This window comes from Rhincodon typus, chromosome 15 (genome assembly GCF_021869965.1).
Source record: "Rhincodon typus isolate 14 chromosome 15, sRhiTyp1.1, whole genome shotgun sequence".
NCBI lineage: Eukaryota > Metazoa > Chordata > Chondrichthyes > Orectolobiformes > Rhincodontidae > Rhincodon > Rhincodon typus.
Window position 1 is genome coordinate 34,217,134 of NC_063346.1, and position 14,548 is coordinate 34,231,681.

General features: G+C 35.2%; 1 protein-coding gene across 1 annotated transcript in view; it reads right to left on the reverse strand.

Moving 5' to 3' along the window:
• Nucleotides 1-244: 244 nt before the first annotated feature.
• The window catches only part of shcbp1 (SHC SH2-domain binding protein 1), a 31,863-nt gene continuing 17,559 nt past the window's right edge, over nucleotides 245-14,548 (reverse strand). The window contains exons 10-14 of the mRNA XM_048606140.1: nucleotides 12,499-12,630; nucleotides 9,160-9,278; nucleotides 5,778-5,864; nucleotides 4,920-5,067; nucleotides 245-2,222 (exon numbers count right to left, since the gene is read on the reverse strand). Coding sequence (XP_048462097.1) covers nucleotides 1,867-2,222; nucleotides 4,920-5,067; nucleotides 5,778-5,864; nucleotides 9,160-9,278; nucleotides 12,499-12,630 — 842 coding nt within the window. The 3' untranslated portion in view covers nucleotides 245-1,866. The remainder of the gene's footprint in view (nucleotides 2,223-4,919; nucleotides 5,068-5,777; nucleotides 5,865-9,159; nucleotides 9,279-12,498; nucleotides 12,631-14,548) is intronic.

Consider the following 14,548-nt stretch of genomic DNA (forward strand, 5'->3'; position numbering starts at 1 on the left):
CTTTACCTTAAGATGCAAACCATTAGGACATCTTTTCTAACTAAACAAACCATAGCTGAAATAATTAATTTGCTTCAAAATTCACTGTATTTTGTTTTGAAACATGAATCAATGTTTCCATGTAAAAAGACAGTTTGTGACATTCATCAAACGTAAATGAAAATTATAACCGGCATGTAATCCATACGCTTATTTGTTTCCATATTCTTAACAAACACACAGTTAAGAAAAAAATCAAACTGAATGAAACGAATAAAATGTGCTTTAATTCAGATAATGTGAAAAGGAAACTGAGCAGAAACTATTGGCATACAAAAGAAAATGATAGGTGGTTTCTGAGAGATCTGGGTTGTAGCAAGATACATGGGAGAATCGGGCGACTTATGCAACAAGGCCGATCTCAACACCAGCAGCAACTCACACCATCTTTTATGCTTTTCACAAGCGGCGTGGCGAGATTCTCACTATGCAGCATCAAGTTGCTAATTGATGGGGATTATTCATTGTTAACTCCCAAAAGGGTCACTTGACCCAAAACGTTAACTGATTTTTCTCCACAGATGTTGCCAAACCTGCTGAGCTTTTCTAGCAATTTCTATTTTGTCTCTGATTTACAGTATTCGCAGTTCTTTCAGTTTTTATCAAATATTACAATCTGTTAACCCCATAAAGGAAAAGTGACATTTACCACAAAATAACAAAAATCATTGCTTGTAATATAAATAACAAATTTACATTACAATTTGATAGTTAAAAGTTTAGTGTAACTATGCTTTGCTTGGTATAAGGGTTTCAGTAATGAAATCAATAAACATTCGTCATTAATTACAACAGGGCTGTGGCAAGGCCTGAAAACATTGAAAATGTACTGCTATGAGAATGTTAAAGTTGTATTGACAACACAAATTAAATAAGCTCCATTTGCAAATACAGCACAAATATTTCTCACATTCATCCTATTTTACTTCACAATAAAATACATTTCAAACATAGTAAAATTGGTATTGATCCAGTATTAATGCAAAGTTACATGATTTCACCCAGTGGAATTATCAAGTTTTTTTTAATTCAACAGTGATGTTTGCATGTTGGCGTAAAGCAAGTACATTAAAGAAGCATTTTCTTACATAGATAATGGAGAGTTATTTATTTTCTATTGAAGATAGCTGTTCTGATTGGAATGAAACCATAAATGAGGAAAGAATCAAGTTCAGAGTACATAATGATGCAAATAAATGGAAAGAAATTAATGAAGTTGCAGTAAAAGATTGTATCTGCAAAATATTTCATTAATTCTTGGCTTCTTGATCACGTCAGGACATTTGGATAGGCTGAGGGGTGATTAGGAAAGGGAAGAAGAGTGCCGAGTAAGATATTCCTGAAATTAGCACATTAGTTTAATACTTGGGAATCAATAGTTCCAAATACTGGTATGGAAAAATGATGAGTACTACACATAATCCCACTACAAATCTTGCTTTTAAATGTTATATTTTATACAGCTAACTGAAGTACAACAAATTAAGTCTCTTTCTGCAGTTTATGGAAATGTCTTCTTAACTTATCGTCAACACTATACAATTCATTGGCAATAAATCAGCTATAATTGCATTGCATTTGAACACGAAGGTTCTGAGTTGGACCAATGACAAACTTGATTATGCACACTAACTAGTGAGAACACCTTTAGAAGATAGAATTGTCAAAAAGGAATTCCATCAATTCTTCCTATCACCTGCCAAGTATTGCGATTTTGCCATCGTACATAGACAACTTCAAGCTGGTGAAAAATATTAAGTTATACAGTTGCTTCAAAAAATATGTACAAATGTATTTCATACATCAAGGTTCATATACTAATTGGAGTTAGGAGTACACAATTCCAAAGCTTCCTTTCCCGTTTTTCTTAAAATGATTACTCACAATGGATAGAAACATTTCTTGTGACATTATGTCATCAATCACCCCAGCATCTAGCGTCTCATTTAATCTGCTTCTGGACTGTTTCCTCTTTGTTGCAGAAGTAGAAATTAGTTCATTTGTTATAACTTCATCACATTCAGCAGCATCAGAAGGATTCAACACTACAGCTTGTTCACATTTGCTAGAACTACACTCAATTAATAAAGGTGGTACATTTTGCATTTCACAAAAGTCAGAATTTAATTCTGAATTATTTTCATTGACATTGTTCTGTGGATTCTCTTTTTGTTCTGTATCGCCTAAAAAATAAAAGCGTCAGGAAATAAATATTCAGATTTTGTTTTTTTTTGTATAATTTTCTGGTTTCAATTAAAACATGCCACAGTAATGTGTTATTAATGTAATTCTATTTTACTGAGCTGTCTTTCGTAATAGTTTATAAGAGTGCCTTAGTAATACTTCAAGTTATTTTTTCAGCCAAAACAGAATTTTTTTTTCCAGTAATATTCAATTTCCTTAAAAACAACTTGGCATTGGGTAAAAGGGGAAAATCTCACTAAAGTACAACTAAAGAAAATTTCTTTCAAATATTCTGCAAACATGTACTATTGTAGCGGAATAATTTGTGATTGCACAGTAACTCTGTAAACCTTTGATTGAGACAGACCATTTAAAATATGTATTTGTATTTAAGGTGTAGGCAATGGTAAGGCTATCCATATTTGCTCCTAAAAGACAGTGGAGAGCCACCTTGAACTCTTCTTGTGATATTCATAAAATACTGTTGGGTATGCAGTTCCAGACAAGGGTCATATTATCAAACTGACATTTGGCATACAAGGAAGGATTCAAGCCAAATGCAAAATGAAAGGTTAGAAAAGTAGTTGGTAGCAGAGAGTCAGTACAAGAACAGATTGACAGCTGATAGAAAAGAAAATCCAAATCTTCAAGTAAGCATATTAAAAGCAAAAGGAGCTGACAATAGACCAAAATATATATCTATTGATGGAGACAAAATACACTAAATGAGTTATCTGCATCTGTGGCCATCAAGGAACAGGATATTAATAAAGCTATGGTACATAAGGAAGATACCAGGCTGCTGGATGAGATTAAAAAAATAGACAAAATGTAACAACTTAAAAGGCTGTGAAGTGAATAAATCATCTGGTCTTCTCAATTGAGAAGGGAGGGAAGGAAGGAAGGTTAAAAATTGCAGAGACACTGACCACAATCTTCAAATTCTCCCTAGATACCAGGTGGAGTCAAAGAACTGGAGCATTCCAAGTATTTTACCCTTATTCAAAGAGGAGGAAGAACCTGATAGTTACAAGCAGAAATAAAATTAACCGCCCTTTGCGCAAACATACACAAGTGAAATGAGACAAAAAGATTTATTACGAGTAAATACATGTTGAACAGCTAGATTGGAGTTTTTTTGATGAGGTAACAGAACAGATAGATGAAGACAATGCAGTTTATGCGCTGGTAGTGGAGTCAATGTACTCACGTATTTTCAAATATTTTGTAACAGAGTATCATATATTAGGTTTGTTATTAAAAGTCTGAGAGATTATAGGGATAGCAACATTCTTGCCACATGCGAGTGAGGAAATAACTGTTGCCAACAAGACAGAATCTAATTATCTTCCCTGAAATTCAACAATATTATCATTACTAACCCCAACCCACAATCAACATCCTGGGATTAACCATTGCCCAGAAACTGAAGTGGATGAGCTATGTGAATACTGTGGCTACAAGAGCATGTCAGAAACTGGGAAATCAGGAACAAGTAAGTTATCTCAGGTCACTTGCCTGGATGAGTGCAGTTTCAACGATAAAAAGCTCAACAACATCCAGGACAAAGCAGCCCACTTGATTGGCACCCCACCTAACATTTTAAAAATTCATGCCCACCAATACATAGTGGCAAGTGTGTATCATGTACAATTTGCACTACAACAACTCACCAAGGATCCTTAGATGGCGTCTTCCAAACACATGACCACAATTATACAGAAGGACAAGGGCAGCACATACACAATGTGTGCAAGTTCCCCTCTAAGCCATATAGCATCCTCACTTGGAACTATATCAGTTCCTGCACTGTCACTCGTTAAGCTCCTGGAATCCTCTTCCAAACAGCACAGTTGACATCCTAATATCAGACAAACTGCAGCAGTGCAAGAAGGTAGCTCATCATCACCTATCTTTTCAAGGGCAATGAGTGATAAGCAATAAATGCTGGCCTAACTAGTAAAAACTACACCCTGAAAAAAATTGACAAAACATAGATAGAAAACAAAGTGGTGATGAGTGAATGTTCTTCACACTGGAGGGAGGCATACTGGAGTGAGGAATACCGGAGTTTCTCAAGATCAATACTAAAACGTCTGCTGTTTGTGATATACAGTCATGGTTGGAGCGGAGGTGAGGAGGGTGAAAATACAGCATCAGAAAGTAAAATTAGTCTCTAGTCTGCTTTTGGTAGTCATTGTGTTGATAATAGTCTGATCCATTTTACAGATGGTAAACAAGTTCTCATGTTCAAGTGGTCATTTCTTAGCATTTATGCATGAATGTTATTTATGATTTATCAGTCCTGGTTGAGATGTTATCTTAGTACTGTTGTACATAGAAATAGACTTGTTTCATGACCAGAGTGTGAATGGAGCATGAACAGAAAAGCAAACAAGTCTTTTCCTGAACATGTAAAGGAGGGAAATCCTCTAACGTTTCCAACTTTCCTGTGTTAATTAAAAAGTTAAATGCATTTTAAAATATTTCGCACTGCTAGCCCAAAGATGACTCACTATAGATTTAAAGTGTACAAACGACATAGTATTAATGGTACAGAAACAGGCCAAATGTGTTTACGTTCCACTTGAGCTACCTCCCATCATTTAACTCTATCAGCATTTTTCTTGTAACCTCATTCAGGTCACAAGTAACAAAATTAAGTTAATCAATTTACAAGAATTATTTCCGCTTACCTGTTTGCGCTGCGATTGCAAAAGGAATTTTCTTTTTTGGAATGTGTATTGCAAATTTGGCCAGTGTGATACCGTAGTCTTCATGGTTATGAATCAGATTGTTCATCATGGTTATTTTTGGTACATCGTATAGTTCCTCCATAAAATTCTGCAATAAAATGTCAAGTACAAATGACATGGCATTCTATGGCACCATTTACAACTAGTTCCAGGACACTTTCATACTCATTGTAAAATACCTTTATCAAACATTATGAATATGTAGGCATCTCTCATTCCCTCCTCCACAAAATTATTCAAAAGGCCAATCAGCAGGCACAGAGATTGCAATGTAGTTACTCTACACCAATGGAAGTGATGCAGACAACATGCGAACCTTAATGGTACCTTCCAGATCGTCTCCATGAGTACAGCATGCTCAGTACTATAAATGTCAATGGTTGCATGCTCACAGTGGATCTCACTTCATGTGAAGCTCATCACAATTAAAAGCTAGTGACACATAACAGGAAGCAACAGCAGCAAAGAAGCAGGAGAGAAAGGCATGGCTACTTGGCCTCAATGCTTGGAGCATACAGTGCTCAACATTATTGGCATGGTAGCCACTGAGACCAGGACAACTGATGTCACAGAAGCCATCTAGGATGGCTTCACTCTTGCCTTATGCAAATTGTCCCTCTTCAATCTGCCATACTGTACAGGCTGCAAATACTTCTGGTCACCTTTGTTGGCTCAGCTTTTGTTTTACCTATTTCTCATTTGAGAATTGCATTGCAGTTTATTTTCCACACAAGGCATTACATAAATGAAAGTTGCTATTGTTAAATTACTAATTTTCTTAAGTACATTTGGGCTTACCTTAATACGTATTCCCTCCTTGCAGTGATGTATATCATTGCCAAAAAGCTCACATGTGCTGCTCGGGTAAATTTCAAGTCCTGCCCCCTGTTAAATAACACAACATTTTAACAGGCGAAAGATTAAATCTTCTGTGCAGAAGAAGTGTTTTTCCCATTAATCCTCTCTCATAAAAGATATTTCCAGAACATTAAGAAATCTTCCACATTTGCTGCAATCATCAACGTACATACGTTTTCCCAAATTTCTAAGTTTAGAGCTTTAAAGCTCACTACACTTAATTTTTGTGACATGTCAAAATACATCAGCAATGAACATCACCAGCTAAGTGGTTCATTTTCTCGATTGTCATTTACATCATCCAGTTTTTGTTTGTTTAATTTTGTTGGAAAAATATTTCCATAACCAAGTGTGTTATTCAAGATGACACAGGATAGAGCTGGAGGGACAGAGCAGACAGCATCAGAGCAGCAGGAAAATTGATGTTGCGGGTTGGGACCCTTCTTCAGAAATGGGTCCAGATTCAAAACGTCAAAATTCCTGCTCCTCTGATGCTGCCTGGCCTGCTGTGTTCCTCCAGTTCCACACTGTGTTGTCCCGGACTCCAGCCTCTGCAGTTCTTGCTATCTCTTGTGTGTTATTCTGTGTTTTTTTTTCTCTTTCTTTAACCATTGAAACAATACTATGCACTCAACATTTGATTTTATTAGAGTTAACTCAGAGGATGGGAGAAGGGAGGGAGAGGAACTGCTGTAAATTTCCAAAATTTCTCTCAGGCTTCTCAGATTCAAAAAAACCTGGAAAAAAAAATCAAGTAGTAATTAGGCAGCATTAAATAGAACTGCAGTTCATCAAGACTTTTCATTATAATTTCAAACACACCCATTCCCTCCTAAAGCATTATTAAAATTGAACAGAAAAGTAGTACACTTTATGGCCAAAAATAATGATGCCAGGAGCCAAAGTATTTTTCTGACAACCTATATAGGGTTATATAGTGAATAATTGTGAAAATCTGTAAGATACAAATGATCTTAATTATTTCAAAGATACAATTCACTGTTCACAGGATCACGATGAATGCTTTGTGGTTTGATAAAGCAGTACTTATTTTTCTGGGACAATAATACCTTCAATTTTAGTACAGTACCTCTACAGAGATGTGCTAAATAGATGTACCTGTAAACTTAAGGCTAGATTTGAATTCTTGTCTGAGACAATTATTTTTTCCCAACATAGCTTTTATTAATGCTGGATTAAGTATTCAGTTTCATCATGTCAACCAGATTATGACGATTCGTTCAAAATCATTATTGAGTCAATCATTGGCTACATTAATATGAAAACTGCAAAGACTAACTGAAAGTCTGTTAGAAATTATACTTCAATAATTTTCTGCAACTTGCATGTGTCAAGCTGATATCCATCGTTAGAAAAACTGTCTTAAGATTTTCCCCAGGAAATGCAATAATCTTCAAAAATTTGATCTCTTTTGTTTGAAAAAAAATTGGAAAATGCTGCCAAAACATGCGAGTGTAACAAATGACAATATAGTCAGAGAGAAAGTTGGTATTTTCACTTAGAAGTGAAGCTGCTAGATAGCTCTGGTTACATCAAGATCGTCAGGAATTTCCTGTAATACTGAATGCATTTTTTTGTCTTCTAGATTAAGAGTGGAGTACTTGTGTATGTAATTATGTGAAGAATGGAATTGGCAGGCACAATAGGCTTGACGATCTTTACAGATTAAAAATTCTAGCTGGAGAATATTCACACACAATGCTATATAACACAATATGTAATGTGCTTACCTCAATGTAGTTGTGCACTAAGAAAACTAAAGATTACAATTACTAACATTATTTTAATTACAAATATTCTGCAACTTTACATGTTAAACTGCATTTCTTTACAGTAAATCAATTTCAAGAAAAGATCATGATATTCAGCACAAGATACACACTGCAGTTACAAAACTGTCATCTTTAGCAATAAAAACCCCAGAGAAAATAAAGCCAATTGCTTGCTTCTTTTGGAGGAACATTTCCTGGAGTGTTCTAATCTTTAAACTGCACAGTTAAAACAATTATACAATGTTCATTTTGAATGCCTTCAGAAAAACCTATTTCAATTTCTGTTTCTATTCTAAATATGTCAGGTCTGGAATTTTGTTGATCTTGCTACAGTATAATTAAGGCAAGAGAAAACAAACTAAAGGTCTAGACATAGATGGAGAAGAAATTTGCAAGAAACCATTTTAAGCCAAATGCTATTGGTTGTTGATCAGCAATTCAGACAGAATAAGCGTCAAATCAGATCAAATATTGTGCTAAATTCCTTATGGAGCATGACTGGGTTACATTAGGTATGATACGTTTTACTTTAATCAAATTTAACTAGAGCAGAGATAATTAAGTACGTCTAAATTTTAGTCTTATTATGGTCCTGTATAAAGTACTGTAACACCTTATGACTATAAAGGTAAGTAAGTATACTATACATAAAAATGAAATAAAAAAAGAAATAACTTCATTGCGTAACAAAGTGAAAAATCAGCATTGATAATCATGTTCCACTGTACATTTGAAGAATAACTAAAAAGAAACTTGAAAGACAACAAAATAACATTTCAATCTTGGCTCTCTATATGTCATAGCCTGTTATAATATTAGATTGATTTTTTACACCAATTAATTATTTATACTTTATTTCCTGTAGCTTAGCAACACTAATTAAATTCAATGTTAGTTGTGTTTTCAAGAAGCAAGTAAACTCCAGTTGCTTACTGGGTCTACTTCTTAGAAAAGTATGTACATATTTTAAATTCAAATCTTTGAAAGAAATGGCCACAAGAATACAATTCACATATCTACGTTTCCCCAAATAATTTTAATACCAAAAGAACAGGCAACATTATTCCTTAGTATTCATCAGCTCTGAAATCAGCTACTGGAAAGTTCACAATTACATCATCTGATGATACAACTAGACGGAAGAAAGAAAGCACATCTAAAACATACTTGTATATATCTTACTAGCCACAGCAAGTTGACTACACCCTCTTAGATCATGTCCAGTGTGTACAACAGTATAACTAAGTGTGCTAAAAGTGAAAAGTAGACGATTCTTGAAAAGCACAGAAAGTGTATTCCCTGATCAATTATCTAAAGACGTGGCATTTCTATAGATTTTAAACTAGTCTGTTATGGAAACTGATAGATTCAGATCAAATTCAGACCAAAACTGTGTTCTTCCATTGTGAGTAAATTAGATATTCTGTCTTCTCATAATGCCAAAAAAAATCCCACAAAATTAAAAAGCATGAGATTATCACCCCATTTCAGTATTTCTGTAGTTCTGAAGATGTGGCATTAAACTATACCTTTGCTCCATATAGGTCACAATTTTTCATATGTAATTTTGCTGATGTTCTTAATACAACTCCTGTAGTGTCACACTGGAATACACAATTCTCCAGAACAGCCTGGCCCTTACGAACACCTGAAGAGTTTTTAAAAAGTAATCAAAAGAATTGTATATGTTTTTCCACTTTAGTCTATAGCCTAAATTAAAGAACAAATAAATGATTTTACATAGATTGATTAGACAACAGTGAATGATTGAAGTGTAGTTTGCTTATGAAACAAATCAGACTAACTAAAAGAAATTTGTCAGTATAAAAATTGAGATCTTTAGCACATAGCAAAGATTCTATGAAAACAAAACAGATATTCTTCCAATATTCAACTGTCAAAGTTTCTAATATTATAGCAATGAACTTCAGTGTAGGTACAGAAGTAAGTTAGCTGACACCCAAAGTAACTGTTCATTTTTGATATATGTTGGTCAGTCTACAGTCATCCTGCAGAATAATAGAATCTTACAGTACAGAAAGAGGATATCTGGCACATCATGTCTATGATGTACCTTTGATAAAAGCTGTCTGCTCTAATCTCCTATCCCAGTATTTTCTCCATAACTCTGCAAATCATTCATTTTCATCTAATATGTTGTTTTTATGTGAACACTTGGACAGCTTAAATGAGAATAGTAATCAATCCACAACACCATTCATACACATGAAAATCACCACTTCACATCTAACCTTGAAGTCAATACTTCAAAACACAGCACAATGAATTCTCACAAATTTGTCCATGTACATCATACGTACAGATTTTTATTTTTGATGCATTGAAATATCAAAGAATTTAAGGATAAAAGATATGTGGTAAGATTACTTGCAATTGTCTACTAATTCATGCTGGATTTATTTTAGAAGAAAACAATTAGCAGCACAATAATTTATTGCAATATCACACAAAAACAATAATAATTGGCATGCTTCAATATATTTTCTATAAGCAACAATAAAACCACACAAGTTGTTCATGTACTGCTGGTTGATAGAACTTTGGTTCTCAAGTGCTACAATCGCCCAGTAAGTGGTCTCCAAGGATATGTTTGTGTCAGTTCTCAAGTACCAAGTTGCTTAATATCACTCCCATGCAAAACCATTAATCAATGCCCAAATTGCTCAGCACACTGTAAAAATGGATTGTTTTTAGGGTATCACTTTCTACATTTGGGTACTTAAAAATCAAAGAGGAAATTGTTAATACTGTGAATAAACAGTACTTGCATTGTGTTGCCATAGCCTTACCAGACCATAGGGCTGCTCTCTCATTAGAGAGAGAATACTGGTGGTGATTTAACCTGAGGGCCGCCAGACCTCAGACAAGGGGAGAGGTTGAGGAGGGTCCTTCATGGTAACCTCAGCCAGTGATGGGAATTGAAGCACGCTGTTGGCATCACACTACTTCACAAACCAGTAAACACTAACTTGACAGTGAAAACTCTCTATATATTTATATGAAAAAACATTGAGTTTTAAATATGAATTTAATTCAGGCAAAATGTAATGCTTTTGAATAAAAGAAACTGATCTTTTTTATGAATAACCAATAGTCATAAACTCAAACTTTGGTAATTTTTCTTTAAAGAATTGGGAATATTGAAGTAGGACAAAGTTTAACTATGCCGGGGCAATGGCCATCTCCAAAACAAAAAAATCTAATTATCTCCCTTTGCATTCAATTGTATTACCATTGCAGACTTCCCAATCAGCAACACCCAGTGGGTTGATATTGGCTAGAAATACAATGACTATAAGGACACATCAGGAGTCAGGAATTCTGTGCCAATAATCTCATGACTCTCCAAACACTGGCCACCATATTAATATAATATTTACAGAGACAGACAAGTTAAATGAGTCTGCAACATATAACATAATAGCGTATAATATGGAGAAATATGAGGTTATTTGCTTTCCAATTGTAGAAAAGAATAGTTTCTTAAAATGTGCAAAAGTTTTAATTCTGGATGTTCATAGTAACTTTAGTGTACTTGTACAAGCAACAAAGTTAGCATACAGGCACAGCAAGCAATTCAGAAGGCAAGTGACGCATTGGGTTCTATTGCGAGGGTCTGGAGTACAAGTCTTGCTACAATTAATTGGACTTTGATGAGCACTGGATTTCACATAGTCTGTGGGTGTAGGATGATTGAGTCAATCTTGACTCAGTCTTATGTTTACTTAGAGTGAAACATCACAAGCACACAACTCCTAACTTAATCACACAGTTTTAGTAAATGCCTTTTTATAATCTGTTGAACAACCAAACAGGAGATAATAATTTTGTTCAATTGGATAATCTACTTAACTAGTGATAGCCCCTTAAAACAACACTGTAACTAACCCAAATTTTAAAGGCAAACTTAAATTAAAATTAAAGGAATATCTTGGGAGGAGATAATGCACTTAAACCCCTTGGATGTCAACGATTATGGAAGCCTTAAGGATGCCAGTGGACACCACACATACTCTCTTCTCCAGGGATACCCAGACACAGATGTAACTATAGAAGAGAGGCAAGCAGTTGGGTCTCACAAACCCCTCAACAGCCTGCTACTTGACCTTTCAATGGCCAGCTTCACAAAGCCCAGGAGCAGACTTAAGGATGTCCCCAACTTCCCCAACCCTACAAGTGTCTTTTTTTTTTGTTAAAAAAAGACAGTATTCTTTAACGAACTTACTTGGATGTATGACACAACTCTGATTTGTGGGACTTGAACCTGGATCTTCTGGACCAGAGTGAGGGACATTACCAGTGCAGTACAAGAGCCCATAATTTGATTTCTTCTTTTATACTTGCACAGCTGTTCCCAGACAGCAGCTGAATCTTTGCTACAATGGCACTGTTTCGGATCACCCAGAAAACGCCTGGTCAGTTCATATTAATTACATTCTCTGTTGCTACTGCATATCTGACCTTATGAATGAATATGTGGACAGGGTGGATAAACAACAGCGACACCCAAATAAATTCACTGTCTAGCACTCAAGGTATTGGAGATAAGGCACATTTAAAGCACATTGAGATGAGTTTGTGTACAAAGGAAATAATTTTCCTCTATGAACCTGACGAGTCTCAAAGTATTGAAGGCATGAGAATAACAGAACATTTATAATGAAGTACAAGAAAGCATGACAAATAAAGAATGCATAACTAAGCAGAATTGCAATAAGGAAGTGGTTTCTAATAATAATTGATTTAAATTTGCAAAAGCATAGGAATTTAAAAATTATTTTAAAGTGTCTTATTCTTACAGATTTCTGTACTTTAGCCAATGTAGCAGACAACTGTACTATACTTACATAGAATACCCTCTGTAGCACCATGTTGAATAAATTTCAAATTGGATATTTTTAAACAACTGGCGGTGCAAGCAACAAAGGCATCTCCTTTACCTTCCTTCTCCAGCACAATGTCATCAGGAAGCCCATATCCTAGACAGAGGAAGAAACTATGTAATGATTTTGTGGACAACAAGCTGCAACAGACTTGTTGGATATTAACAGTCTCTATGATGCTAACAGGCAATGCACAAAATGATTTAGATTTTTTGTGGTGGCAAAGCATTGGTGGAAGTCCAAAATCTCTGTAGATCACTTTATTCCTTAAAATCTAACTTTTTAAAACTCTAAGCCACTTTGCTCCCTTTCTCTAGATAACTGAGCCAAACTTCCTCTTCATATCCTGCCTTGCCCCCTAAACTTTCATCTTACTGGAATTCCTCTCCCATCTACCTTCATGTGCTCTATCCATGGGACCAACTTCCTTCACACCCCCTTCCCAATCAAACAGTATTTCCAGTAAACTACTGAACATCCAACTTCCTTTCTTAGTTTCCTTGTAGCTGATATTACTGTGCTCTTCTCTCTGGAATTGTCCTTTCTTTCCTTCAAATTTGCTTTCATCACTTCATTTTTCTTAAAAGCATCCATTGACCAAAGTTTTCCAAACCATTACAAGATCTTTGTATTCTCAACAGTCAGCACTGTTCTGCTATCTCTCAAATCCACGTCATTTTCCCCAAACCAAAATGTTTGAATCTCTGCAAGCAGGTTTCTACCCATGCAAGAGGGCCGAAATAGCTCTCAGCCCCAAGTTCAGAAAGATGAACTATCCTTTGTTTTTCTCAAATTATATACAGTGTTTAACACTGCTGACCACACCACCGTAAGAAATATTAGAGGGAACGTAGGACTGCACAGTCTGGTTCCATTCTTATTTAGCTGAAACCAGGAAATCAATTAAAGTGGTTGCTTTTCCTCCTACTACAGTTAAGTTTGATGTCCCCAAGGATCTATTCGTGACTGGTCATACTTCTCATCAACATCCTACCTTTCAGCGACATCCTCTGAAAACACAATGAGTTTTTTACATGTATGCTAACGATAGCCAACTCTACCTCATCAACACCTTTCTCAATCCCTTCTGTGTCTCTAAATTGTCAAGTTACTTTGAGACATTCAGTACTGGACGGAAAAAATTCTTCCAGTTATATACTGGGAAAACAGAAACCATTGTCTTTGGTTCCCATCATAACCTCTGCTCCTACTCACCACTTTATAATTATGGTGCGTTGTTCTGGTCTTCATTGACAATGGAACAGTGAGCTATGAGCTCACCCATCAGTTCACCCATCAGTTTATATTTTTGTAGAGAAAACAGCTCAGTATAACTAAAACCAACTACTTCTGGCATTATTCTACTTCATCTTTTTTGTGTATTTTCCAATTTTTCCAAATTATTTTTACAATATGGAGCCCGGAGCTGACCGCAATACTTCAAAGTGTAGTCTAATCAGAATTTACACACAATTTCTCCATATTTATGTTTATGACTAACATTCTTGAAAAATATAAATATCTTATTTTATGTATCAAATTATCTACTCCTGCTGAGTTTTATAATCATGTGCCTATATGGAAAGATAAAAGAATTTAAATACCAGAATAGAGAATCCAGCAGATCCCTAAACCTAATAACCCAACAGAAAAACTGCTATTAACTCTTCATTTGCCCAACACGTGCTATTCCCAATTATTAGTTCAGGCAGGAGCTTGCATTTCTTTTCTTTCCGAAGTTCTGTTCTTTATTGCAATTCTCAACATTCAACTGAAAGGATTTGTGCTTTGCCTTTCCCTAATTGCTTGATCATGTTAAATAAGGCTCTATCTCATTGTGTAGTCATATGCGTGTTGGCCACCATTTGGACCTCATAGTCCATTGTTTTGCTTCTTCTAACTTCTGCCAGCAATACACAGTGCCTTTGTCTCTAACTTCTACCCTCTCAATATTACTCATATCTGATTGTGGTTTGTTGAATGAAACTAGCAGATATATAAAACTTTAATAATT